The sequence below is a fragment of the Neolamprologus brichardi genome, chromosome 5 (assembly GCF_056152115.1).
Source record: "Neolamprologus brichardi isolate AB-2024 chromosome 5, ASM5615211v1, whole genome shotgun sequence".
NCBI lineage: Eukaryota > Metazoa > Chordata > Actinopteri > Cichliformes > Cichlidae > Neolamprologus > Neolamprologus brichardi.
In genome coordinates, this window is record NC_142108.1 from 25,348,495 (window position 1) to 25,375,459 (window position 26,965).

The 26,965-nt window shown below is 38.8% G+C and overlaps 1 protein-coding gene across 3 annotated transcripts in view; it reads left to right on the forward strand.

Annotated features, from left to right (window-relative positions):
• arhgef10la (Rho guanine nucleotide exchange factor 10 like a) overlaps window positions 1-25,693 on the forward strand; it is a 114,027-nt gene extending 88,334 nt beyond the window's left edge. For all 3 annotated transcript variants that reach the window (XM_006782919.3, XM_006782921.3, XM_006782920.3), the window contains 7 exons: window positions 2,665-2,751; window positions 7,201-7,415; window positions 8,282-8,439; window positions 11,188-11,330; window positions 17,264-17,435; window positions 21,354-21,476; window positions 22,060-25,693. In XM_006782919.3, coding sequence (XP_006782982.1) covers window positions 2,665-2,751; window positions 7,201-7,415; window positions 8,282-8,439; window positions 11,188-11,330; window positions 17,264-17,435; window positions 21,354-21,476; window positions 22,060-22,610 — 1,449 coding nt within the window. In that variant the 3' untranslated portion in view covers window positions 22,611-25,693. The remainder of the gene's footprint in view (window positions 1-2,664; window positions 2,752-7,200; window positions 7,416-8,281; window positions 8,440-11,187; window positions 11,331-17,263; window positions 17,436-21,353; window positions 21,477-22,059) is intronic.
• The last annotated feature ends 1,272 nt before the right edge of the window (window positions 25,694-26,965 follow it).

The window sequence follows — 26,965 nt, forward strand, 5'->3', positions numbered from 1 at the left end:
TTAAGATTTTAAGCATAATAAGGGGTCATTAGCAAATAGCTAATTACTTATACAATATTCTAAAATGAGATTTCCTCTTTATACCCGCAATCATTTTTACAAGAGTAGGCGTCAAATTTTTCGAATGGTGGATAACTCATTAAGGAAGGAGCCTCTTCATTTACAAATGAGTTCTTTATCCGAATGATCCGAATGCACATTCCTGTTTTTGAATACTGCTCCCATTTGTACTGCCAGACTGACTTTGCTAACTCAGAAAGTAATCTAGGTCTGGGAAGATTGGCCTGCAATGCTTACCAGTCTCAGGTGACTGATAAACTCCAACCACCATTGTGCTGCCAGCACCGTAAGCTATAGTGTTCCAGTCCCTCTGGTCCACCGTCACTCTCTTTCTCTTAACCACAGGGCTTCCATATGGATACCTATTATGGCTGCCACTTAATTACCTATCAAAAAACATTTCACAGCTCTTGACGGAGGGCTTGCAGAAGGGGAAAAGGGGTGGGGAGGCAGGGATAAAGAAGAAAAAAGCAGGGATAAAAGGAGCATGAACGGTGCTAGAAAATGGGAAATTGGGACTGAAAGATTGATAGAGAGGACCAGCCATGCATCTGTGGGGTGAATTTGAATAAATGGAGAGAGACACAGAGGGAGTGGAGAAATAGCCTCGCAGTGCAGATGAGGGGAGCCGTGAGCTATCCGCTACCATTTTTTTGTTTAGTGTTTACAAACACACCCAACAAGAGAGAAAAGAGGGAGGGTCCTGGACAAGGGTGGCTATAAATTACCTGTGATTGATGCTTGCTGCCATAGAGGACGACAGTTAAAGACGCGCAGCTCTTATTGTTGACACTCTGTTCACTTTCACTCACCCTTCCCATTCTCAAAAGCAGCACCTTACCCACTGTCACCTCCCATCATCCCGAAAACACACAATTAGCTGTTCTCTCTGTCACACAGTCCACCCTTAGCGGTCATACAGTAAAATGGTAATCATTTCCTATATGACAGACTGCAGGTTAGAGAAGCTCGGGGTTTGATCGGGTATAGACTCCACACTGCAAATGTCAATGTCTCATTTACAACCTGTCAAATAACTTGAGATTTATTTTACTTTTTAAAAACTTCTTAGCTCTTTTGTATTGATAATAAATACTTTGACAGGTACTTTGTCTTTCACATCAAAGTGCATTCAAGTTTGACAAGTTAATATTGTAAAGTTAGCAGCTATACTAAATCCCGGGTGCTTTTTAAGGGAATAATCTTTGCAAAATTATTGCACGTGGAAATAATAAGGAGATTCACTTTTCTGCCTTTGCCTTCTATGTTTAAATTGTTATTTTTGTGTTTCAAAGTTTGCCAAACAAAATGTATAAAGTGCACTGAGCAAAAGAATTCATAGAGCGAATAAGTTAATAAGAAGGAAGCTGAGGGCACTAAAGGAAAAAAAACTAAACTGAAAAGTAACAAATCCAGTCATTTTTTATAAAGAAAGCTCAAACTAAACTAGAACCCCAATAGTTGCCTCCAACAATAGCTGGAACATCAAACATTGTTTTGGTGTTGTTCTTTTGATCTTGCCAATGGTAGCAGAATGCAAAGTAACATTTAACACCTGCTGGTTATATAATAATAGGACATTACATGAAAAAAGCTGTGTTTTTCTGTGTCAGTGTTCTTAGAATATTAACTCATGAGTATTTCAACAGCAAACGAGTAAAAAGAATATATATATAGTTGTGGTCAAAAGTTTACATATACTCATCATGGGCATATGGATATCATGGTAATTTTGGCCTTTTCAGGATGTCTTTCAACTGCTCTTTTTTTTTAAAGGTTATATAGTTGTACAGCAAAAACTTTTAGCAAATAAAAAAAGCAACAATTGGATGAACAAGTTTGAAATTATTTTGGCTTTTCTCTAATACGCACTGTGTCAAAAGTATACATATACCCCTACCAATATTTGGTTAAATGTCTCATAAAACCAGCTCGTCCAAATGATTTTTGGTAGCCATCAACAAGCTTCTTCCATAATCCTGGCTAGACATTTGACGACTCTTTTTGGCGGTATTGGTAGAATTTATTTATTTGCTTCGTTGGCACAGCCCCAGCTTTTAAGCTACATTTTCTTTTAATAGGGTTGAGGTCTGGGCTTTGGGCAGAACTTTCCAGAAGCATAATATTAGTCTGCTTTATCCATTCCAAAACCACTTTTGATGCCAGAAAGCCAGAAATTAATCAAGCATGATATTCAACCACTAAAGCAATTTTTATTTTTTATTTTTTTTATGGGAAAGCCAGTAAATAACTGTAATTTGGCATTTTAATCAAACAGTAATGATTTGCTTTACTGATTTTTTTTTTTAATGAATTTTAAAATTCATGGATAACAATAACAATAATTATGTTTTAGCATTAAAAATATAATTTGGATTAAAACGCTAGCACATACTGGTGGATTAACCAGAAACATAAAAAATGATTTAGGGCAGCTGTGGTGTAAAACTTGCATTGGGTGATGATGTAATATGAATGTAATATGTAATGTTTGTGGGAAAGTATATAACAAGGTTCTGTCAGTGTAAAAGGAAAGAAAAAAGTTAAGGTATTGAGCCGTGATAAACACATTATATAAGCAATATTCATTTTTGTCTCTTAAAGCTTGAAGCTGCTCTCCACAATCCTGTTCATTGTGCGCTGTTGGGCTTCTCTGCAGCAAGTACATCCTTACCTCAAGGATACCTCTGGGTAAGTAACATCCTTATATACGCATGCAGACATTACATTACAGGCATTTAAAGTTAAAAAACAAACTCTTCACTCTGAAAGTGAAGAGATCTGATGGTGGTGATGAAACATTTAGTTCCTGAGAGGGGCGATCTCATCTGGAGTGCTTTAGGCTATAACCTTAAAAACCACATCTCCACCAAACTGGCCATCTATTGGAGATAGTGCTCTCAACTGCTATCATCATCAAAACAGCGAGTAGATTTTACAGGAAAGGTAAAATCTACTCTCATTCAGTAAAGTTCTGGAAGCACACAGTGACCTTGACGCTTGAATATTGGCTTTCCTTTAATTTGTCACCTGTCTGTACAGGAGTGTATATAAGCACACAGATGCTGTTTCATGTCCATTGACTAAACTCAAGGGAGAAGAATGCTTGTTTTATTGGTACTGATTATTTAAGCTTTTCACACAATTACCATGACAATTTAAATGTCCATCCTAAATTTTCCTCTCATTCATTAAAGAGCGAATAAAAAAATCTATCTCAAGGCTAAGAGCAGGATATGCAACATTTTTCATTTTGCAAAATATCGCCTGAAAACTGTGAATTCATTCTGTAAAAAGGCTACCGTCGAGTAACTGCTGCAGAATGTTTCATGGTGAGCGAGGAAAATTGCAGAGCCTGACTATCGCATCGTGTCTCGGGACTTGTGGAAATTTAGCTGAATCGACAAAGACGGGGAGAATTTAGAATGATGCAAACAATCTATTATTGCTATTAATCTTCCAGTTTTAATTTTTTCTTCCCCTTCTTATTGGAGAAGGGTGGTTAAATCAAGTACAGGCCCTCCAAGAGACACACTATGGCTCAGTGTCTCAGGCTTAATTGCTTTTGTGTTGGTATTCTAAAGAAGACTGGATGCTCACTCAGATGAGGAGGAGATATGGTGCCATTACCATTTAGGGTCTTGTGATATCAGTGTTTAAGGGAGAACAGGCTGATCTAACTTTCTACTTTTTTTGGAGCAGAGTGGCCTAAAATAAGGTAAAATAAACATTTCATGGGGGATTAATGTATTAAAAAAGCTGAAGTTGGTTCACACAGTTTTTGTGAGTACTTTTTTTAAATCATGAATTTGAATTAGGCATTCAGACGTGGAGATCAGAGAAGAAGGTTTGATGCTTGTAACGATGCAGTGAGACGCGGTTTTGTACATGTAGATGGCAATGCTTTAGACTAGAAGAAACAGTTGTATTGAATAATAGAAACCATCTGTTCTGTCAAATCAGAGTGAGAAGGACATCTGCAGACCTTCTTAGACGTCTGTAGGCGTAGTTTGTTAAATTTGCAGATCTTCAAAAACTTCAGGAACTTCCCTAGGTCTCTAACTGCTGACCCACATTGTCTAAATGTTTTCTTTCAAAGTTCCAGTTTTACCGTGTCTGAATTGAAATCTTTTTCAGTTAACTAACTGCATTTTGTATGTGACCATCAAAGCTAAAAATGTAAGTTTCTTTTGCCTTACAGTAAAAGGGTTCTATGTGGCTTGTTCATATTCTCCTGTGCTTGTTTTGGGTTCTTCTTCTGGGTTCTCCCACAGTTGAAAAGCAGGCTATGGTAATGTCTTGATGCATGCTCACTCATCCAGGTGACTGCAGAAGTCACTTGGATGAGTGACGAAACGTTTCTCCCACTGAAAACGCTACGTCCTGTTGAACAGAATCAACTATCTGGGGCGTGCTGTGTTAATGCTGCCTATTTTAAACCAGGACACTTGAATGACATATCAGATCTTAATGAGTGAAATGTCCAAGTTGAAAATCATGACTAATGTACTGATGCAATTTGCTGAAAGAAAATAAATAAATGATGTACAATGGCCACTGCAAATGAAAGTCCAAACCACACCAACAATGAAAGTTAAAATTGTGCAATTTTCCCATTCAGTTCTTTTGAGCATCATAAAGTAAGCTTCAAAAGAGAAAATGCTGGGGTTTACTCAGATGGAACATTGCTCGGTAAAAAACGGAAATGTATCTCTTGACGTATTTATAATTTTGTTTGGAAACAAAACTACAAAAATTGTTTTTACACTTATTGCTCTTCCATAAGTTCAAAATATCTCCCTGTGGAAACTAAAGGACTGAGAGTCCTTTGTGTTGAATGTTTTCTATAACAAAACTCCATTCAGGAGGTAATTTTGCTTTGTTATGAATTAAAGTCTCAGGAGTGAATTTCCTTTGCATTCTGCTTACGCAGTAGTGCACAGTACGCAAACCAACCTTGCAGACAGAACAAGCAGCTCCTGAGTAGTAAATACACTGGTCCTCTTTTTACTATCACGGTGATTGTTCTATACAGTATGGTACCAAGTGTAACAAAAAGATGGTTTCCAATAAAGAAAAAGATAGCGAAGGCCTGAGGAACCAGGACGAATAATTAGTGGCTGAGTGTTCCGCCTCCAGTTGGTTCTACCTCCCTGGCAGGCTTGTCAAATAAGGGATGACACTAATCATGTTAAAGTGAGATGGGCTATGGGGATTTCTGCGTGCTTTGATCAGAGTAATGACATTGTGTCTAATCATACTGATACCCCAGTGTTTCCCTGTTTGCCTTCACCTTCCTTGTCCCACTTTCCCCAACTTCCTACTTCTCATTTTAGATAAAGGCCTAATGAATTCTGGTTTTGTGCGTTTTCTTTACGCACCTATTCAACAAGCTACCTTTCATAGCTCATGAGAAATTTAAAAATATAACAGCTTCAGAGGAAATTAACAATGTAGTGACCCATGGTTTTCATTCTGTGTGGTGAAAAGAATTTAGGAGAGGGTGCCATCATAACCACTCTCCCACACCTCCTCACGGCTTGCAGAATAATCTCATTAATGCTGGCAGAGAAAGTTTGTTTTTTTCTTTCTCCAAGGCAAAGATTCTTTCCAGGGCATAACTCCAAATGTATCTGTCCCTTTAAATAAGTCTTTGTGTGGACACCACAGATTCCCTGGATAGGTTAAACTAAGGCTGTTTGGGTACAAGTGGACGTGTGAATGTTAAATTGTGTAAGAGGCAGGATGAAGGGGTCTAGGCCTCTGGCTCCGTTTCCATAGTCCTTTGAAGCCATTTTTGGGCTCCTTCCTGCAAGATAAGTTCTCCCTATCGTCGTTTCACCCTGTGCAACAGAGCATTATTTGTTCTGGCTCCTTCTCAAGAGCTCGAAGGATTGCTCCTGTCCAGATTCTGCACACTGATACAAATCAAACAAATGATTGCATGCAAATAAGGGTGAGCGTGGAGGAGAAGAGCTAAAGACTATATTTAGCTCCTGTCACATTCGCACGATGTGATTCATACAGGGAATAAATCCTCGCTGTCTCGCAGCAAGCTGCTGTGTGTGTTCTTTTCCAAGAACAGCATTGTGTTTTGTATGTACATCTACCTTGGTTTCTCACAGGAGTAATGAAATCATATTGAAAACTCAAAGTGACACTTTAATTGTTTAGGAATGAAAGCGATGTCATCTTAATTGGAATTGCATCAGAGATAGGTTGGAGGGTTCCTGCCCTTTTAGTTTTCTCAGCATTGGTTTTGACATGCTTACTCACAGACCAATAAATGCGCAGTAAAAATGTGGTACACAGGATATCAAGCTTCTATTGAGGCAGACTTTTAGCTACAGCTCAGGGCGTCAATCGCCTTGAGGAATTTGTCATGGGTGGTGAAGCATCACCACCCATGACAAATTTATGGAGCATCAAGCAAAGTGGGCGACATCTACAGTCATTGATTGGTGAAAACTTTCTCCACATCGGGCGTCCATGAAACTGAGCTGTCAATAGCTCAGTTTGTAACCTTGTATATATCTGAATATTAGAACTGAGAGCAGCGTCTCACATGTTTAGTGTGACCTTGGACTTGTTAATATCAGATGTCAGTACATTTAATTGAAAATGATTTTTCTTTTCTTTGTAATGAACTGACTCCAGCAATAGATCAGTCACTTGATCTCGTAAAGTAACGAAAACCATCATGATTAAACGACTCAAAGCCTTTCAGAACCCTCTGTTCTTCACTGATGAAAAGATCGCACAAGTTTTAAGATTTTTTTGATGTTCTGGCGATGACATTGTAAATCCATTATATAATGGTATTTAATAGCCTAAAGAATATAAAAGGGAGTGAGCTTGGGCTACAAACAGAACGCTTTAACAGGATAATTGGTTCGATTTTTTTTTTAGGTCTACATTGTTGTCAGGTAGATAATGTTTAATCATGATACGATCCTCTTGCCTTCAGTGAACATACACTGAAATTGTGATCTAAGAGAACTGCTCCGGTTGTGCTCCCTGCTACTGGTATCCTTTTTTCAGCAAAATAGCTTATTATCCGTGGCATTATGATTCAGTCCACTGGTACCGCTTAACATGAGGTCTCAACCTTTTTCACTCAAGGTTTTTTTCTTTCTACAGGTGGCTGGCGGAGCAGAAGGTTCCCAAGGACAGATAGAGATATTTTCTCTCAACAGACCCATCCCACGGGCTGTAAAAAGCCTGCAAGTAGATTCTCCAGTCCGATGTCTAGAATATGTTCCGCTACCTTCCCCGACTGACGAAGTGGAGTCGGGAGTTCATAAGACACCCTCGGCAATCGGCTCCAATATTTGTGTTGGATTAGACGATGGCCGGTGAGCAACACAAAATATAAGAGAGGTTTAATGTCAGAAAAGGCCAATTTTTAAAGCTATGTTTAGTGTAACAGAAAAAGCACAAATTCAAAGATAAGGGAGGAAATGGCTTTGGGTATACCTGACATCTTCTGTTTTAAAATAATCTGCTGTATTATTCTCTGTGATGGTCCCCTGGGATTTCTAGCAATATAGATTTGCTTGTCAGTATTTCATCAAAGCAAGATATCAGAGATGAAACCTCAACACAGCATCAATACTGCGACTTTAGCTAAGATCACTGTTTCATTTTCAAATAATAAACCTTCTGATCCTCACTGTGTGAGATAGGGGATAGGTTTAATCTCAGTCCCCTGTCACAGTAACAGTGCATAAATTGTTGTTGTTGTTTTAGACAGAGAATACTCCTATGTTTATAAATTTAGTTATTTTTATTAACGTTAGTGTTAGTCATTTGCATAGGAACTGATATGTCAGCAGTTTGTTTATGCTGACATATTCCTTTTCAGTGTAAGTGTCTATTCTGGGGCAAGGGGAAAAAAGATATAATAAAATAATAACAACTAATAAATAAATTTTTAAAAAAAACACAATTTCAGCATTTTAGCACAGCTTGTCAGCTCCAATGTGACTTAACATTTTTTGTCAGTCAGAAAAAAACAAATGTGATGTGCATTTGTCATCCTGAAGAAGACAATAAGATGCAGCCAAGTTCAGATGGCATTTCAAACACAAGAAAGACGGAGTAGTCCCACATACTCAATGCTCCGTGCACTCTTAAATCAAACTGCATGAAAATGAGCCACTCTGTCATTTCAAATGATGCTCATTTATCACGTTGGCTTGTGCCGCTGTTGTTCCTACAGAGTGCTGGTCTATGGCAGTGTGGACACTGCAGCACAATGCTTACTGACCCTCCATAACCCAGAGGGGTGCCCTGTGCTCTGCCTGAAGCACTCCTCCCGCTTCCTGTTTGCAGGACTGCGGAACGGAACCATGATGGTTTATGGAAGAAATAACAGTGGTAAGGTGCTCCTGAATCTGCTTTGCTCCATAGACTGATTGGCTATAGTTTAGTGTCTGTCAGGGGTGGCTACCTGTCTGTGAGTGTGTGTGCGTGTGTGTGTGTGTGTGTCTGTGTGCTAGTTAAGGAAGTTAAGGATGTATCATTGACACTGGGTGTAGTTTGCCCTTTGTAATGGGTATAAAATGATAAAGACATCAGAAAATAAATGCATATCCGTTGGGCATCTTTCTTCGCCTTTAGACAATAATTCTGATGGCAAAAGAGCAAAACGGGACAGGCAAAAGAAAAAAAGAAAAGAAAAGAAATGCATTTTTATATTAAATAAATGCCAAAAATGCTGTTTTTTCTTTTTTTAAAACATGTATATCCTGTAGAGATGGCACATGAGGCTTTCTCCTTTATGAAATCAATGTGTGTTGTTTTTCCTCCAGTGCAAAACAGTCCCAATTACACAGGCAGAAAGCATTGTTTTTAACAACAAATTAAATTTAGATTACTTTGTTGGTTATTTACTCATGTGAGGTCATCCCATATTTCAGGTCTTTTTGTGTCTCTACAGATAGGCACCTGCATGGCACTGATGTCAACTCCTAATGAGATGTAAAACCAAAATGGGCTAAAAAGTATTTTATGGTTGACTTCTAATGGGGATCGTTAATCAACAATAATATTTTTCCCAGCAGTGAAATAATTAGTACAAATGGGTTTGCTGTTTTCTCTCATTAGGTATTTATAAAACATCTATTGTATTCAAATGTAAATTGTTTTATTAATTTGGTCTGCAAATTTGTGTGTGTATGTTTAGATAAAATAATCTAAAAATAAAAATGATTTAATCTATGTAATATATATATATGTCTCCTATGGCAATAATTTCAAATCTAGTCCATATATATAGATATAGATATATATAGATATATAGATATATAGATATATGGATAGATATATATATAGATATATGGATAGATATATAGATATATAGATATAGATATATAGATAGATATATAGATGTAGATATATATATAGATATATATGTAGATATATATCTATATATATACACATATATATATATTTGGACTAGATTTGAAATTATTGCCATGGAATCACTTTTCTCAGTACGCTACACTTCCCTTTCCCAGTGATTTTCACACCTGCTGAAAGTATGAAAATAACACTACACCATGTGGTAGATGGCATGCCATGTTTAGTCAGGCATTGCAAAGGCCAAGGGGGCTTAACACCATCTCAGCAGTGCTTTGCAGTCTTCACAGCCAGCAGGAGCACAATAGCTCTATCACCAGATTCCTTTTACCTGGCCACAGTATGTCAACAGGCTTGCCTGCTTGCCTCTTGTGCTCCTCTCTCCTCCCAAGCAGAAAAGATGATTAATTACACCAAGCTGCTGCATACCGATTAAATATTACTATTCATGCTTTGCATTAAAAAAAAATTTTAAAAAAGAGGACAGGAGAAGAGCTCTGGAGGTTGCCCAGGAATGTTTGTGGGTTCGGCACATCTGTTAGAGATTTATGCCCCTGACTAGCATGTTGCTGTCTGAAAACAAGTCTACAGCATTCAGGATATACCAAGGCTTCAGCTGAAACCTTTGTCAATACATTTAATAAACTGTTGACAATAAATAGCATGCTTCTGCTTATCTCACTGTGAAGTGCATGTTGAATATCATGTACTCTTGCGATGGTAATATTACACAAAACGTGGGAGGGAAGTTTGGTTTACTGCAACAAGATTGGCCCATATGTTAAAGAGAGAGAAGTAACGGCGTGGCATTGCTTAGCGATAGTGGCCAGAGGGACATTTACAAGATTGAATTTTGAAAAGGTGAAAAAAATGACCTTTATAACATGCCAAACAATTAACCTGTGGAAGTCAGAAGGCATTGTAAAGCTATTCTGCACTGAAAGGCAAAAATAAACAATTCAAAATGTTAATTAAATGGTTGGATGCACTCTTCTCTAATTTTGCTTCATTAACGCATAGCAAAGGAAATTCTCGTGTAATTTACTTTATAATGTGCTTCTGTGGTAGCCACAGTGTGTGCCCCGTGATTAAAACTCTGCTTCATTTTCACACCGATGAACCAAAGAACGAGGATGAGGTGTCGAGAGCCAAAATTTCAGTTTTTTTGTTTTGTTTTATTTTTTAATTGGCAAAAGACCTGGTGATAAAGATGTTAGGAAATGCACTAAAGTGTACACCAGGCTCGTTGGGATATGGGTGGCAAGGGTGTAAGCATTGTTCTACACAGTGTGGCGTTACGCAGTGTGTGGCGAGACGCAGTGTGTGGCGAGACGCAGTGTGTGGTATTTCAAATGGAAGTCCACAATCTTCAGTCAACCTGTAGTTCTCTCACAGTTGTTCATTAGAATGAAAAAAACAAAGCAAATCTCTTCCGTGAACCCTCTCCGCTGAAGCTTTCGTAATTGCTCAACAGTGTTAAAGAGCTCTATTTATATTTATTTTTTTATTTTTTTGTGTTATAAACACCAAGCTAACTTGCTGTGGTACAAGTGGGAAGAATTGACTTTAATTGCCTTACTCAGTGTGAAAGGGCTCCAGCAGAAGTGGGACATGTGTTCAGACTTTATTAATATAACTGTAGGCTAGCTGTGATAATAGCCTTTTCTGATTTTAAGGGTTTTCTCACATGTTGGTTGTAGTTTTGAGCATTGTGGTGTTTGTTTGGTTTTTTTTTCTCATTTCGTTACTGTTTTTGTTCCTCAGATGATCTTTGGGACCCCGAATCCCGTAGATGTGTAAGCCTGGGTACAGAGCCAGTTCGGACACTGCTGGTGTTAGACGACTCAGTGTGGGCGAGCTGCGGGAACTCTGTCACAGTCATGGAAATATCTAGCTTCAACAAACAGGTAAATAAAGAAACTGTCTCTGGACATACAGTTTGGCAGTGTATACAACTGCTAAAAATGTAAACAGCCAGTGCTTTTTCTACATTGCTTCAAACTAAATAAAACAGAGCAAAACACAAAACTTAGTGTTGGTATTTGAATAATGTTGAATTTCCACAGCTGATAGTAAACCTGCGTTATGAAAAAGCCCATAGAACAAAGAGAAATGTATTTGGTTGAAAGAAGTCAGATATAGTTAGCAAGTAGCTGATGAGCTGATAGCAGCTGATAGCTGTTGTCACTCCCTGTCTGTGTGAAATCTCATTTCCACATGGCCAATGACAGAAGAGAAATGATTGCATGCTAAAATTCAGGTGTTAGAACATCCGTTTATGTTCCCTGCTGATATTTTGTTCTAAGAAATATTAGTTAATGTTATATTTTCAACTGCATCTAGATTTAGCATCTCATTACGGTTACCTATCATATTAAGAAATGTGGACGCTGTTTAAAAACAGGTTAAGAAATAAACTTCAAAGAGATTATCTTTGACTTTTTCCAAAAGGTTACGCGAGCAAATAAATGAGTTCAGTGAAAATCCACATTACAGTGGTTTTGTTCTATTTTTGTTTTCTGCAACATTTGAAGAAATGCAAACTTACACTCCTTTCATTTTCTGGGAAGATTTATGCAGCCATCCTAGAGAGCCAGCATTCTAATCTGTGATGTAATCAAGATTTACTGCCTGGAGCTGCTGCATAGACAGAGACACAGACCCCTTGTAGAGTCATACAGTGTTCTTGCTCAGAAAAAACGTTTTATTTTTCTGTGCCACTCAAAGTTGCGGCACAGAATGTGTACCATTCTCTCCAGAAAATTATCACGGGTGTTGCCTTTGTCATTGTTTCCATTTTTCGTGTAGTCATTCTCCAAGGTGTTCTTCTATACAGCGCGTCATTAGCGGTTTAGAGCAGGGTGACTTCTCCAGCTGAGGTACACAATAATGAATGACATAAAACAAACTCTTCTGGGCAATGTTAATATGGTATTCCGATGCAAAACTGCAAACCATTACTGCTTAATTATAGCTCCCAGATGTAAGTCTACGTGGCTGTATAAATGGACAGGGTGTTAGCTTAAATGAGCATGTGTACCAAGTCAACCTTTCCTGGGTAAATAAAAGTTTATGACATATAAAATTAATTGCTGAATTTAATTTAAAAAAAACTAACAAACAGAAACAATACCAATTAAGAGAATTCATTTCATTTCATATAAAAGTGTTTTTCATTTTTCATTGTAAATGAGTTACATTTTCGGGGGGGAGAAAGCAGTAGAAAATGTACCACCTTCATTTCATCACTTTTTCAATTTGCAATTACTGATGTTTTCGTTCTCCCTATGCCTATCATAAAACTGCTGATGTACTTGCCCAAAAGGTAGAGGAAAAAAACATCTTCCTCAAAAATCAGAATTATATAAGATACATTTTATAGGTGTTGTTTTTGGTTTTTTCAGAAAAATAACGTGACAGATCTGGATATTCAAATCAAAAATAGCTGCTTTTTCAGCATGCTTCAAAATCCACATAAACAGGACTTAGTCGAGCTAGTGTCTGCTTTTATTCCTTCACCTTTTTTCCCGTAGTCTACTTCTCCAGAGACACAAGCTTAATCAGCTGAATGACCACGCAGTTCTGGTTCACAGTATCTCCCACAGAGCTTAGCAGGTCAGCTCTGGTTACTACTTTGCTAACCTTGTCTTCCTCACTAATATGGACTCAAGAGGGCTGACTTCACAGGGGCTGTGGTGCATATCCAGGATCTAGACAAGAAGTATTTGGCACCTACAGGAAGAGATATGACTTGGTTCAAGGCTCAAGGGTCATGGACTCAATTCTACTTCACTTCATTGTTTCCCCACATGGATGTTCACCACTTTGTGAGATTTGTACTTCTGAATCATTTATCTGTGACTCTGCTGGACATGTGCCCCGTTTCATTTGATGCACCCTGCTGCTCATCGTGAGAGTCTTTTTAAGTGTTCACAATCAAGGCCTTGGCTGCACAGTGTTATTTAAATATATCATTTTTAGTCTGTTTGGGTAAACAAGAAAATACTTCCTATGGTGTTGAAATTGCCTTCAGCAGATCCCCAAAGGATTGTCATAACACTTGCAAAATTGTATGGACTCTCAGCTTTGTATTATTTAATTATATTCACTCTAGCCCAGTGGAGTACGTGAAAATTATAGTGCTGACAAATGCTTAAAAATACCATGTTTGTAAGGAAAGGGGAAAGCAATAATAGAGGAAAGAACACATTTAGAAATTCAAAAGCAGCTATCAGTTTTATCACACAAAGATATTTTATGTAGTTCAAAGAGACTCCAAATGGCACTTTTCACTGCTGTGTCTGTAGCTGAAAACAAATGCGAATACTAGCATGACAATGACAACATTCTTAAGGCTCAGATAGTACACCGTTTATCTTGTTCAGCTCTAAAAACAAAGTACAGTTTATGACCCAACCTCAACAGATTTTCCCTGTTTATGAAAATGGATCATCATTTAATCGTTATTTGTGATTCAACCTCTTGGATCCATCTAGGTCGGCGCAAAATTTCATGGTAATCTAGCCAATATTAATCAAAATGTTTTACTCAGAACGCCTGTTGCCGTCTGAGTTGTTAGTGGTGCTAAAATGATCAGAATGATCAGAAGCAGAGATCCAATCCTTGCCAAGATCAGCATTAGTTCCCACTAATCACACCTCTAATTTGGCGCACATCTGTTTTATGCATAGACTGAATTTGAAATGTGTAGACCCCTCGCGACTTCACTTGTTGGTTGTGAAGTTCTGTAAGGTTTAGAAGTGAATCCATATTTGTGTTCATTTACAAAAATATGTTCAGAGGTTGCAGAGCTAACTATGCGCTATTTGGATTATCGCTAACATTTACATGCTTAAATGTTTACATATGCAGCTTTCAAAGGGTTATAATAATGTGCTGACCGTTTCTGTGGTTTTCCTATGCAGTTTAAGATCTTCTAGCTTCAGACTGGTGGAGTTGATAAAGTGTGGCAAGACTAAAGGTGCTGCTGTAGAGAGTTATCCATCTCCATCAGGCTGTTTCTTTTCAGTAAGAGTGATCAACTACCTCACAGCAAGCCCTCACTTTACAACTTTTTGGAAATGGTCGTGACAGCAAGGGCTGCATGGTTAGGAAGCGACTTGTCAATCAAGATGTAAAAGTAAGGATTGAGACCACATGCTCATCAGGAAAAAAATTATTGATGTATTATTTTAAGTCAGAAGTTGGAGCGTTTTCTAATGCAGTCGACCTTGCAGTCGCTCCTGCTGGCCATGAAAATAAATATAGCTTTAAGAAGTGTTAAACAGCTGAGAATAACCAAAAGCTTGTTTTCTTGTATTCAGTCTAAGACTAACAGAGCTCAACCTAGATGTCATTCATTTGGCACTGCAACAAAAAAATAACCCCCTCTTGACCTAAAAAGGATTGCCACCAACTCTTTCCCCCACCGCCACATCCACTGTGTCTCTTCACATACAATTGCTACAGTCACACTGTGAGGCGTGTTCACACCGACCAACCCTATTTACACCAAACACACACAGAAGGTGTGTGTCGGGGTGGAGGGAACAGTGTTTTTATTTGTTATTAAACTGTTTCACTCAAACAAAAACAATACATTTACTAAAATTATAACCCTGTTTACATTCACATCACGCCAGAGGAAAGGGTTTGGAAGCAGCAGGAACGCTGAATACGACGGGACTCTGAAACACTTTCATTGATTAGAAAATGAAGAAAATTTCAACCAATCAAGGCATTTTTTATTTAGTAGATTGTCACGCAGTAGGGGATCTGAATATGATAGTAAAACAGAGCTCGGTTTGTTTGTTTTGATTCATACACAAATTTCATTTTGCTCGAAAACTGCCAAGCTTGGCTTCGTTATTTCAGGCACTCAACATCCAGTCTCAGTATCATTACAGTGCTCCACAAACTCCAACAGTCTGCGGAGGTTTGAGTCACTCCCATATAACCAGACCTTAACAAAGTAGGACATACGTGGGCATACAGGCTTTGATCAATACTGACTGGCAGGCCCTGTTCTTTCCTCTTCCCATTACTATTTCTTACTCTTCCTGCTTTCGCCTATCACTCACACGTCCACTCAGCTCCTTCGCCCTTAGAGTGAAGATGTGGACTTTGCACTCAGAAAAGGACAAAGACACCTTGTCACCCTGTGTAATGAAGGACTAATGAGCTGTTCAGACCAGCTGTAGTGTTTGTGGCTTTAGCTCTGCTGTTATTTCCCACTGCTGGTGGGAGGAATATAGGAGAGATGTTGCTGTTAGTGTGGCACTGCCGAGCTGAGTGGAAAGGGCACATTACTACTGTCAAGCTTCACTGACTACCTCATCTCTGTAAGCAGCGTTGGATTCAGGAGACTAATACCACGTTGTTGGTTGGGGGCAACAGTTGTGGCTTTTACTTACCTCGTATTTGACACAACACAATGGGCATTCACTGTGTTTTATCTACAGTATACGTGTGATGAAATCTGGAATGGATTTTGCAGTGCGGGCTGAAATGTGAATCGATGCTTTTGTAAATTTCATTACACACATTAAATCAATATTTTAAATATTCTTAGGCACTTTTTGAGAATCCTTGTAGCCCCGTCAGATGGGCCTGATGTGTTGGTTTCGTTTTTCCAGGATCCCATCCAGGTGGTTTCACACATATGGCAGGAAAGATGGCGTCTAACCGCCACAGTATGTTACCCATTGATGAGCTGGAAGTCCGTTTTAGAGCCACCTTGCTCGATATTGAGGAATGCATTACTTATACATCACATGCAGCGCAACAGAATTTTTCTCTCCAAACGTGTCAACATATTTGAATTGCAATGGCTTATTGAAGGTGAAATTTTCCTTGTTATTTTGCATATCTAATTTTTCGATGGCTGCGCTTGAAAAACGTAGAGATGCACTGCATATTGTTTCCCTAGTGGAACAGGCACCCACTGCTGAGGAGTCAATTAAAAGGGAAAACACATCAAAGTCTTCTCTCCTTTTCCCTAATTTCAAACAAAGGAGGACCCACTGGCAAGGGCACACAAACAGGTGGTAATCCCTGTCTGCCGGTGCACTTGGGTTGGGGTGGGTGGTGCATTCTCATCCATACTGAGTCACTCTCACTGACTAATTGCCCAGCTCCATGCAACTTGTGCATTGACAGTGATATGAGTTTCAAGATGATGCCCAAAGCAGCCCTTGTCACGCCTTAGACCGCAGGGGCTGTATGTGTTGCCATGATAAGGCTCATTGCATTTATTTCAAGCTACTCATTAAGACTGTGCCCAAAACTATTTTTCCATTGTGCTCTTAAAATGATAGAAGCCAAGGGAATGATGCAAAAACATGCCCCGTGTGTCAGTGACTCTTTAAATTACAAAATTAGGAGGGACAGCTAGACTTTATTTGTAGAGCAACACTAAATGTATTATTCAGGGGACTTCTACTTCGACCTCATCGAGTTGTAATATAACCACAACAGTTATCTTAGATATTTAACAAAAAAAAATGAACACTACACTCTTTGAAATTTGAATTGAATGCCACAATGATTCGAACGCTAACTGAAAATGTTGTCATTTTTTCTCTGTTTCACTTTGTATTTTAGCTGGATTTTTATAGTTGATGCTGAAAATCTTGCAAATATTGTACCGAAGCCTCAATATTGGATGTCCACTCATTATGTGGAGAAAAAGTCATGTCTGTTGTTTGAAAGACCAGAACGAGAATCCAGAGAGAGCTAACCTTTCAGTTTTCTAAATGTTTTCTATATTATTTATTGATGAAATGGGTGATTGCATTTACTTCACGTGTCGTTGTAACAGAATTAACTGTTTGTTTGACAGAAGTTTGAAGTTCATCCAGACCCGCTGGTCAGTGTTGCACACATGGCGTGTGCTGGTGGAGGGGTGTGGATGGCATTCTCAGAAGGTTCGTCCATTCGTCTCTTTCATACTGAAACGTTGGAACTTCTGCAGGAAATCAACATCTCAACACGCTCAACGCTCCAGAACACTGGTACATGCCTATTTAATTTTTTGGTTTTTGTCTTTATTGCACGACATGATGCTTTCCTCCAGAATGCAGAGAAATATTCTTCTCCTTTGGTTTCTTGCCCTCACAAGACTGACCTGATAAGTATCCATCTCGGGCCTCTGGAAAGCCATAATAGAGTCTCTCGGTGAATGACAGGGATTAATAAAAAAAAAGATTAATGTCACTAAGCAGTAGTAAAATGGCAGCCTTAAAGATTTTATACATAGGATTACTTTGAAAATATTCTTGCCTTTCTTCAAATCCATGCTTGTTTAATATCGTGCCATTTTACCTCTTCTTCTCTACATGCACCTCCCCTCTATCCTCTTTTGGAGTTAATATTTTACTTTCTTTTTGTCCCACTTTTTCCCTTACGCTCCCTTTTTCATCTTTTCCACTCTGCTTTAAAATCCTCTCACCCCTGTTTTACTTCTCACTGCAGTGCGTTTAGGATGCCACAGAGAACCCATTACTTCCTGTGCACCTTCCTTCATGATGGATGAAATATTTATCTGCAACTGTGGGTGTTTTTCCCTTTTTTAAGCAAGAACTATGGTAAACAAATTAGAGCATACCTAAAAGTGTCTAATGTGATAATGATAGTTTGACTCAGTGTCAACTTCGCTTAAACATTTTCAGGCGGTGGCTTGTGCACCTATTAGCCTATTTGTAACATGAATTCACAATATTGAAGATCGCTTTAAGCTTAAGGGAGAGGTATAAATGCATCTGGATTCAGAAAATTTGGTCCTTTTATCGAGTCACACCAGAGTGTGATTGATGTATTTAGAGCATTACTCAAAGCCGTGGAAGCACTCCATCATATCAGGAATAAAAAGCTTTTCTCTTGTGAGTTGTGTAAAGAAAGAATACCAACAGGCATATGTTTCAAGCACAGAACTTTTCTCCTTTAGATCAAAGTTCCTTTTTTTTTTTTTTTTTTTTTTTTCGCTCACGAGGAGACTTTAAGGAGAACAGGCTCCTATGGCCATAGTATCTGGAGAAAACTGTGACCCAGAGGTCATCTTCACCCAGCGCTGGTGCTCCCCCTTGAAATATGCAGTAGATCTGTGGGAGGGTCACAGCCTCAAGACTTGGCCCTGGGGGAAGTTACAGGGTGAAAAGAAAAAGAGTTGCGCTGCTCATGTCTTCTGGGTCCACAAAAGGAAGAGGATCTTTGACTTAAGTTGTGATTTGTTGCGCTCACAAGAGAAAAGCGGATCCCTCGACACTCTACAACCAAAGATACTGCACATGAATTACTGATAGTTGTTTTCCATCACTGGGCCTCTGCTCCCTTAGGTTTCTCCTTGACTTATGCTAGGACATGCAGTAATGATATACCCCCTAATCCTCTCCCCTTAATGTGATTTATACTCAACAGGGAATTCCAGTTGCAGTAAACAACAGAGAAGTTTCTGAGGCAGAGAAAACTGCTGATCTCTTCTCTACTAATGCCTTTAATAGTTCTATCCTTAGGGTGAAAAAAAAATATCCCAAAATAAACTCCTCAGTGACATATCATAGGGAAACATTTATCTTTTGGAGACATCTTCTTTTTAAGCTCCCACGATAAACCCACTACATTTCGGAGTGTGTACATTGCTGTAAAAATTGGAGATGCAATATTGCTCGAGGTTAAGCTATACCTCCTTAATCTTTGCCATTATCCCTCTGTATCACTGTTCTAAAGACAATGCCTGGTGCCCACATCTTCCGACTTAACTTGAGATTTCATGGTAGCCCGTGAGTGGGTGTTCATGAGCATCATTCTCTCACTTAAGCCCTCTAACCAAAGCACAAACAGACAAACAGCTCATATAAACAGTTTTGAGATAAAAGCCATTTTCCCCGGACGTCTAACTAACTGCTGTGACCCTCTAACGTCTCCATCCAAAGGCCTCTGCGCTCTGTTTGCTCACTGCGCTTCCTCTTGTACACACTGCATGAACTTCTCTGCACAGTGAAATTAATTAATTAATAACAGTGTTGAGCCACTCATGCAAATCGTCATAATCTGAGCATGACACACAACCGCGTGTAAATACAGCTACACATGTAAATGAGCATTCTCTTGGTTGTATTCAAATGACTGTTGGTGTAATTCAATTATCATTGCCATGGATATTATGGTAAATGGTTCTATAGATAACTAGGCCACAGTGGGAGCCAAAAGCTGAGGGACCACATAAGGAATGCAAAAATAAATCCACAGCAACAATGCTTTTTTAGTCCTTTGTTAACTGGAAACAAAGAATGTGCATGTACAATAAGAGGGTGCAATTATCCTTTCCAAGGCACTAATGCAGTGCTACAAACAGCTCTGCAGTGGGAAGCCTAACAGTACAAAATATATGTTGAATATTGCATCATGCTCTATAACAGAATTTCAAAGTTAACTTTATCCAAAGGATTATTAACACACTCTAAAGGAAAAGAAAATATGCCTGAATTGTAGCAGAACGAATAACAACTTGCTGCAGTGCATCACATCTCGTGTTATCAACTACAGACGAGAATAAATAAGCAGGTAAAGAATTAAAGCTAATTCTGCTTGTCCACGTGCACAGTGATGGTCCTGGTTAAGATAAATAACAAGACACAAAGATCAAAACGTTTGTAGATGTGTGTGTGTGTGCATGTGTGTTATCAGGAGAGTTGGAACTCCCACCACTACAGTCAGCAAAACATTTCTCCCATGCCTTCTGCTTTGCTTGCACTCTAAATCTTCCCAGGAATTACAAAATAAATATATTTTGAATAATAATATGAAAATTACAGCCCGCAATTTTAAAAATAAATCAGCTAGTATAATTATGAAGCAGCTGAAAATGATATTTTTAATAAGAATGGCCAGTAAAAAAACAGCAGAGGTTCAAGCTACGAATAAGACAACATATTGCTCTTCCCAAAGTAAAATAAAACAGGAGGTGGCTGTGTCTCAACAAAACTGTCACAGAGCAAAAAACACCAACCCGATATGAACTGAAATGAGCTCGTTTAATAGCCTTCATATCACAGTATCTGTTTTGTGCAGCATTGTTTTGGGGACACACCTGACACATACCTGCACAGCAGATAATACACAAACTTGTGGCCTACAGCATGTAGTATACACACTCATATTTTCAGATGTTTTAATGCTGTTGTTTTTATTTTTCATTCGGGTTTTGTTTTCAATGCCAAAGTGACTTTCATGGCTCCGTTCAAGATAAAAAGGAATCCAAAAGAATAACATTAAAGGAGCTTAGTTGGATTTTACTTATATTTGGCCTGCTGCACACCATCAGGACTTTTTAGAAATCAGACCCATGTTCATGTTAAAGTTGGGTTTGTTTTAGTATAGAAGGTGCAGCGACTATGAAGCAGGTGAAAACGTTGTAGCTCCACATTTCTGAAGCACTCAGTTCGCAGACAAAAAAGTTTAATATTGAGTTCACAGTCTCGTTTCTTCTGTTGTGCTTCTATGAGTTTTCTTTCAACTGGGTCAGTAACAAGAACATGGATCCAACTTTTCATAATCTTATGTAACCCAGAGCCCTAGGTAGCTGTGCTGTGCATGTGTTAAGCTTGGCAAATACAGACTGATCACAGAGCTTAAACCTTACCTAAAGCTAACACCGGGAATCAACAATGAAAGTATTTCTATTTATTTATTTATTTATTTATTTATGTGGACATACTAGGACTGAACTGTTCTGGTATTATTAAAATAAATGAAAGCCCATAATTCATTCTCTAAAAGATAGACCATCCAGTCTGTTTGTATCTTTTTATCAGCAGGGAGTCTATTTTTATTCCACAATCTCCAATAACATGCTGGAGTTTTGAACTATGTTATTCTGTAACAATACGTGGTGAAGAAAACTCAATTTTCTGTCAATGTTTTCTATATTGCAGGTCAGAAGAGCATGCGAGTCACAAGTCTTCTAATTTGCCAAGGGCTGTTATGGGTGGGCACAGCTCAAGGCTTAATTATCACTCTTCCAGTTTCCAAACTGGAGGGCATCCCCAAAATAACAGGTATGGATCAGAAGGGGGTGTCTGACTCTGATTGAACAGCCTCTTAAGAGGTCAAAAGAAAATGGAAGAGTTGTTTTTTTTTTCGAAAGAAAATTACTCTGCACTGCCCATTATTGAGGTCGCACTTCACATTCTTCTTGTTACCGTGGGAATCGGTGCAAATATAACTAGGCTGACAAGACACAAATCATTGTGTGTATATATGTTTTCGAAGGATAATTTAAAAACTGCTTGGCTGTGTTTTGTTTATAATGCCAAGGGAATGAGGTCATTAGTTTCCCACTTGCAGTACCCTTACTTCACGGCCATCTTATTCCAGGCTAGTTTATTGAATAATATGTAAATATGCCACAAACTATAGCTGCCGTTATTGCTGCTATATTGGTAGGATTATGATAAATAGACACAGTTAACAGCTGATGACATATGATCCAAGGCTGGGTTCAAATCATTTAAAGTTCATACATTTGAAATTGGAACTTGCATTATTCTCACATTTAATTGATGCAACTCATGACGTCTTGACCCCGGCCCTGTTTATAGCAGAATGCCATTTGAATATTTTGTCTTCTGCCTTCTTCAGGAAAGGGAATGATCTCACTAAATGCCCACTGTGGGCCTGTGGACTTTTTGGCGGCCACCACAAGTTCTCTGTCTCCTGAACTTCTAAAGAGGGATTCTGTTGGGGATAGCCCAGACTCTGCGTGTGGAGTCGAGGATCGCAGCGACAACTCCTCTCAGGAATCCCTGCAACCTTCCAGCTCCTACCAGGGAGAGGGGAGAGGCAAAGGGCGTGGCGTTCTGCTGCAGTATAAGCTGCGCTCCACGTCGGGACTGCCCGGACGGCCGTTAACGGCGCTGGGCGACGAGGCGTCGGACTCCTCGCTGGAGTCTTTAGAGCACAGCGTGGAAGACGGATCTATCTACGAGCTCAGCGATGACCCAGAAATGTGGGTCCGGGGACGCACTTGTGAAAGGGATGGGGGCCGCAGGGACAGGGTGATTTCTGCTGCAGTTATCTCTGGAGGAAAAGGTTTTCGCAGACTGAAGGAGGGAGCAGCAGCAGGTACTAGGACAAGTGGGGAGGGTTTAGAGAATATTCTCATGGTATGGCAGCTCCCACTGACAGTGTGATGTGACAAACATATGTGTATTCATAGAATTCTCCATAGCTTAGGCTTGAATCACCTACTCCATAAATTCTGTACATTTGAGTATATGATGAGAAGGCGGTGCCTCTGTCCCAGAGCATGGCATGTTATGTTCAAACCTGTGAAATAAGCACGCTAATGAGTTAATGCTGCTTATAAGTCAGCCCATAGGATCCTTTGAATGTTCAGGATGGCGCATCATGATCTTTGCAGCAGAGGCACAGGCCACTACAGATTAGGTGTGTGCTGTGGGATTGTTTTGAACAGCTCCCTGCCTTAGTTAAGATTGATGCGCCACAATTTAACCTCATCATTGCTACGTGTGCCGTGCCACATCTACTCGGTGCAAAGGATTTCTGTGTGAGCGCCCATGGACACGACGCATTTGAGAGGCAGCCTTTGTGGAATCTGCCATGCTCTGCAGAGTTGGAAATGGACGTCTTTTATCTGATCCTGTGGGAGAGATCCCATCTGTTTAGAGCTGAAAGCTGGGGACTACCATCGCATCACAAAGCACATTAGCATCACTTTATAAGCTTTGCCAGCTTTTTTCTCATCCCATGCAATGTGAATGTACGATACCGTGCATTGTGTCTCAAAGCTGAATCGGTGCTCTCTGGGAGAAAAAAAAAAAAGAATGTAATTTTTCTTATTTTTTTGCAGGTGTTGCAAAAATTACTCTTGGTTCTTAAAGCATACTTTGCCTATATTAAGAAGAGTCATCTTAGTACAGTGTTTAAAAAAAGAAGAAGAAAAAACGGGATTTGGAAAACTACCTGATGAGAGTCACAGATGGTGATACTCTACGTTACAGAATCTATAATCACACTGCAGAATGATCTAATTATTACAGTTTTATTTGATCAAATGAAACTTTTCAGTGCCAGAGCAGCATATTATCTTCCCGCAATATTATAAATGCCAGATATGTGTTTCATTAGTCACTGGCATCTATCAGCATAATTAAACAAATGTGCACCCTGGTTTGTGAATACTCGGCTCACATCAGTGGGAAGCCCCATTCAAATATTCAAAGTTAGACTCAAACGAATGATGAAATGAAAGCGCTGCAGCCATCTAAACTGCTGTCAGCTGTGTACAAATACAAATGCTCATGTTTACAGGACCATTAATTTCAGTAACAGAAGAAGATTCTGACTAAATATGTTCTAATACAGTTACAATACAATTAACAGATGGTCGTGATGATGTATATTACCAGTGATATCACCCAGGACTTTAAGTCATGGAGACTTTTTCTTGTTTTCCTTCTGTTTTGCTAATGTTTTGTAAATATTTGGAATTTTAGTCAAACATTTTGTCCATAATATTTTATAATCAGGATATGAAGACGTCCTTAAACAACCTGTCATTCCTTATGTATAGAAACCTCGCAGTTTTTCTGTGGTTATCATGTCTCGAGATTAGTTGATTTACAGAATCGGTGTTTAACCAAAAAAAAATATAAAACTCTTTTTTTTAAATAATTAAAAAAAAATACAAAGGGATAACAAAGTATATGTAATGCAGTGTCCTTAGAGTCCATACATATTTTTAAACTTGTGAGCACCCAACAGTATGAGAAGTGTTCAGTGGTACTGTGTGAAGTATTTGAAAGCTTTTCCTTTAAGACGTCTTAAAGTTGAACACGCGTTGGCAGACTTGTAAACACGGGCTTTCATAGAGGAACCCAAATCAAGAGGTACGTATTTTACAATGCACATTTTTCACGGTGTGCAGGCACAGTAGGCGGAGGCCACACAAGTATCCAACTACAAACTGAGTTTTGTTGATTTTCAATAAGCCTGGCGATGGTTAAGGTTATGGTATATCATTTTTCTCCACCTCTATTCTACTTAGCTTTTCCACCACACGTGGATTCTCATCTTATCCCTTTATCGCAGAAGCATGAAGTTCATGTTTTGTATTTCCCTGAGGCACACCGAGGTTTATTCTCTCTTTTCTTCTGCTCCTCACAAGTGAGATTCAAAAAAACGTTTTAAACATCCTGCTGTCAGCCGGAATCATTCAGGAAAAAGATAAAATAAAATAGAATGATGTAAACTGTCCTTGGATGCTGTCATCTAAATGTAAATCTAAATGTCACATCAGAAATGTATATTTTAATTCATGTGAAATTCAACGCTGCTGAAGGCACAAAACTCACAGTAACTGTAGGGATTGTTCATTCAGCCGTTTTTAGGGTTATTTTTTGCCTCGACTGGAGAGGGAATAGACAGCAAACATAGCTGGAATCAAACCAGGAGTATTTGGTGGCATTTGGCTACTATGGCACTTAACTTATTTAAACAGAGCATAAATGTAATTTCTGCAATAAAAGTTTCACATCACATATCAACCTTGGCATTTCATTTGCTTACAGTATTGGCCTGCAGGTATTATCCATGCACTGAATGTTATTACTCAAGAATGAACATAATGTGTTACTAATTAGAAGTCCTACTGTACTAAACCTATTTCATTTTATATAAAGGACTGCAACTCTACTGATGTTTTGAAATAAGAGGCAGTTTACACATTGTTTTCTTCCTGTGGTGATCTATATAAGTAGATTTGACAATTATTTCTTTGAGCTATGATGACATTTACTCACAATGTAAAGAATCTGAGATTTGACACCATTGTGACAGTACTGAAAGTAAGAAGCCTCTGTTGTAAACACCCATCGCCTACTTTGATGTCGCTGTACGCATAATTTTCCTGTGCAGTGAAGCATTATTACCGTCATAAAAGATGCATTCACCCTAAGTTCCTCCTCTTAGGTTTGTTGGCTTATTTACAGGCGTCATTGTCACATAGTTCCCAGATCTCAGTGACTCGTTACTTTGGCGAGTAGAATATTATCATAGCTGATAGAAATGTAACGTCAATAAGGTTAGAAAAGCGATGAAGAAGAATTATACTTCAAATAATAATATTGCACTTGAATGGCCACAAGCATACAGGAAAAAATGCTTGTTTCCTTTTGCTGCAATACTTTGATGTTACATGTCTAAATATTGTCTAATGTACATATACTAAATTAAAGCATTTTATTGAAGATGAGTTTAAGCTTGATTTTTATTTATTTACATGACTGATTAATAATAACGGGGCAGTGGATGCTGTCAAAAGTTTACTATATTGCTTTGTCATTAAAATGTTGCTACTTTTCTGAGATTTAGCAGCAGAATATCCTCTATTTCTTTGATACCATCATTTGGGTAATTACCTCACTTTATTTTGTGTTTGGTTATTTAGATTATAACAGGCTTAATCTGTTGGAAGCCGGGCTTTTAAAGAAAAGAAACAACAACAAAAACAGAACTTTTTGGGGACTACTGAGACTGAGGAAAACAAAAGCTGATGTAATTTTTAATTTTGTGCTCAGTGGTTTCCCACTACCCCCAAGACATCACATCACAGGCTACTTAGTCCGGGACTTTTTTCTTGTTATTTCCCAAGAGCATTGTTGGCTTAAAACTGAAGATGGCATCAATTTTACAAGTGGATTTAATTTAAAAGAAGAAGAAGAAAAGCATTGATTATATCCTTTAACAGTCAGTAGGGGACAAAATGTTCCAAGCCTATATTTCCCTAGATTGACAGCTTTTGTCAATCACAGGCACTTTACAGAGATGTAGTTTCTATAAGTGCAGTCTTTGAGTAGAACTTCGAAGTTAAATTATCGCCACTGAGACTTGTTTTGTCACATCCTTTATGCCTCTTCACCTTCATCGTAGGTAAAGTGCCAGCGGCTTATGTCGTTGCATGGCACACTGCACTTCAGGGAGACGGGCAGGATTGTTACCGGCACACTCAAAAACACACTGGGGAACTCCTACCATTCCTCATCCATCCTCTTCCACCCCTCCTCCCTCTATTACCTCTGCCTGTCTTCCCTCAATGTCTTTTTTTATTCTCATTTAAAATGTGCCAATGAAGTCTTTACAAATATAGAATACTTTGTAGTAGGAAATCCAGCCATGCTTTTTCCTCATGAGTAATTCTCAGGTCAGTGTACACAGGTGTCCTTTGACCACAGTTATATTAATAGTCTCCTCTTCCTGCTACTTTCACATGGAGCAGTCAGGCCACATGAAGGCTCCCTTTAGTGCTGACAATGTCAGATAAAGGTTCAGAGGGTGGGGGTAATGGGGCTGTGCGCCAATGAGTTGAGCTTCCACAGCAGCCTACAGGAAATTACCACGAAAGGTCAGCTCTTAAATAAACCATAAATGATGGACTAAACAAAGAGAGGTCAAACTGTGGTTCAGCTGTATGCAGCAGATTTAGATTACATGTCTAAACTGATCACAACCAGCTGAGGTATAAACC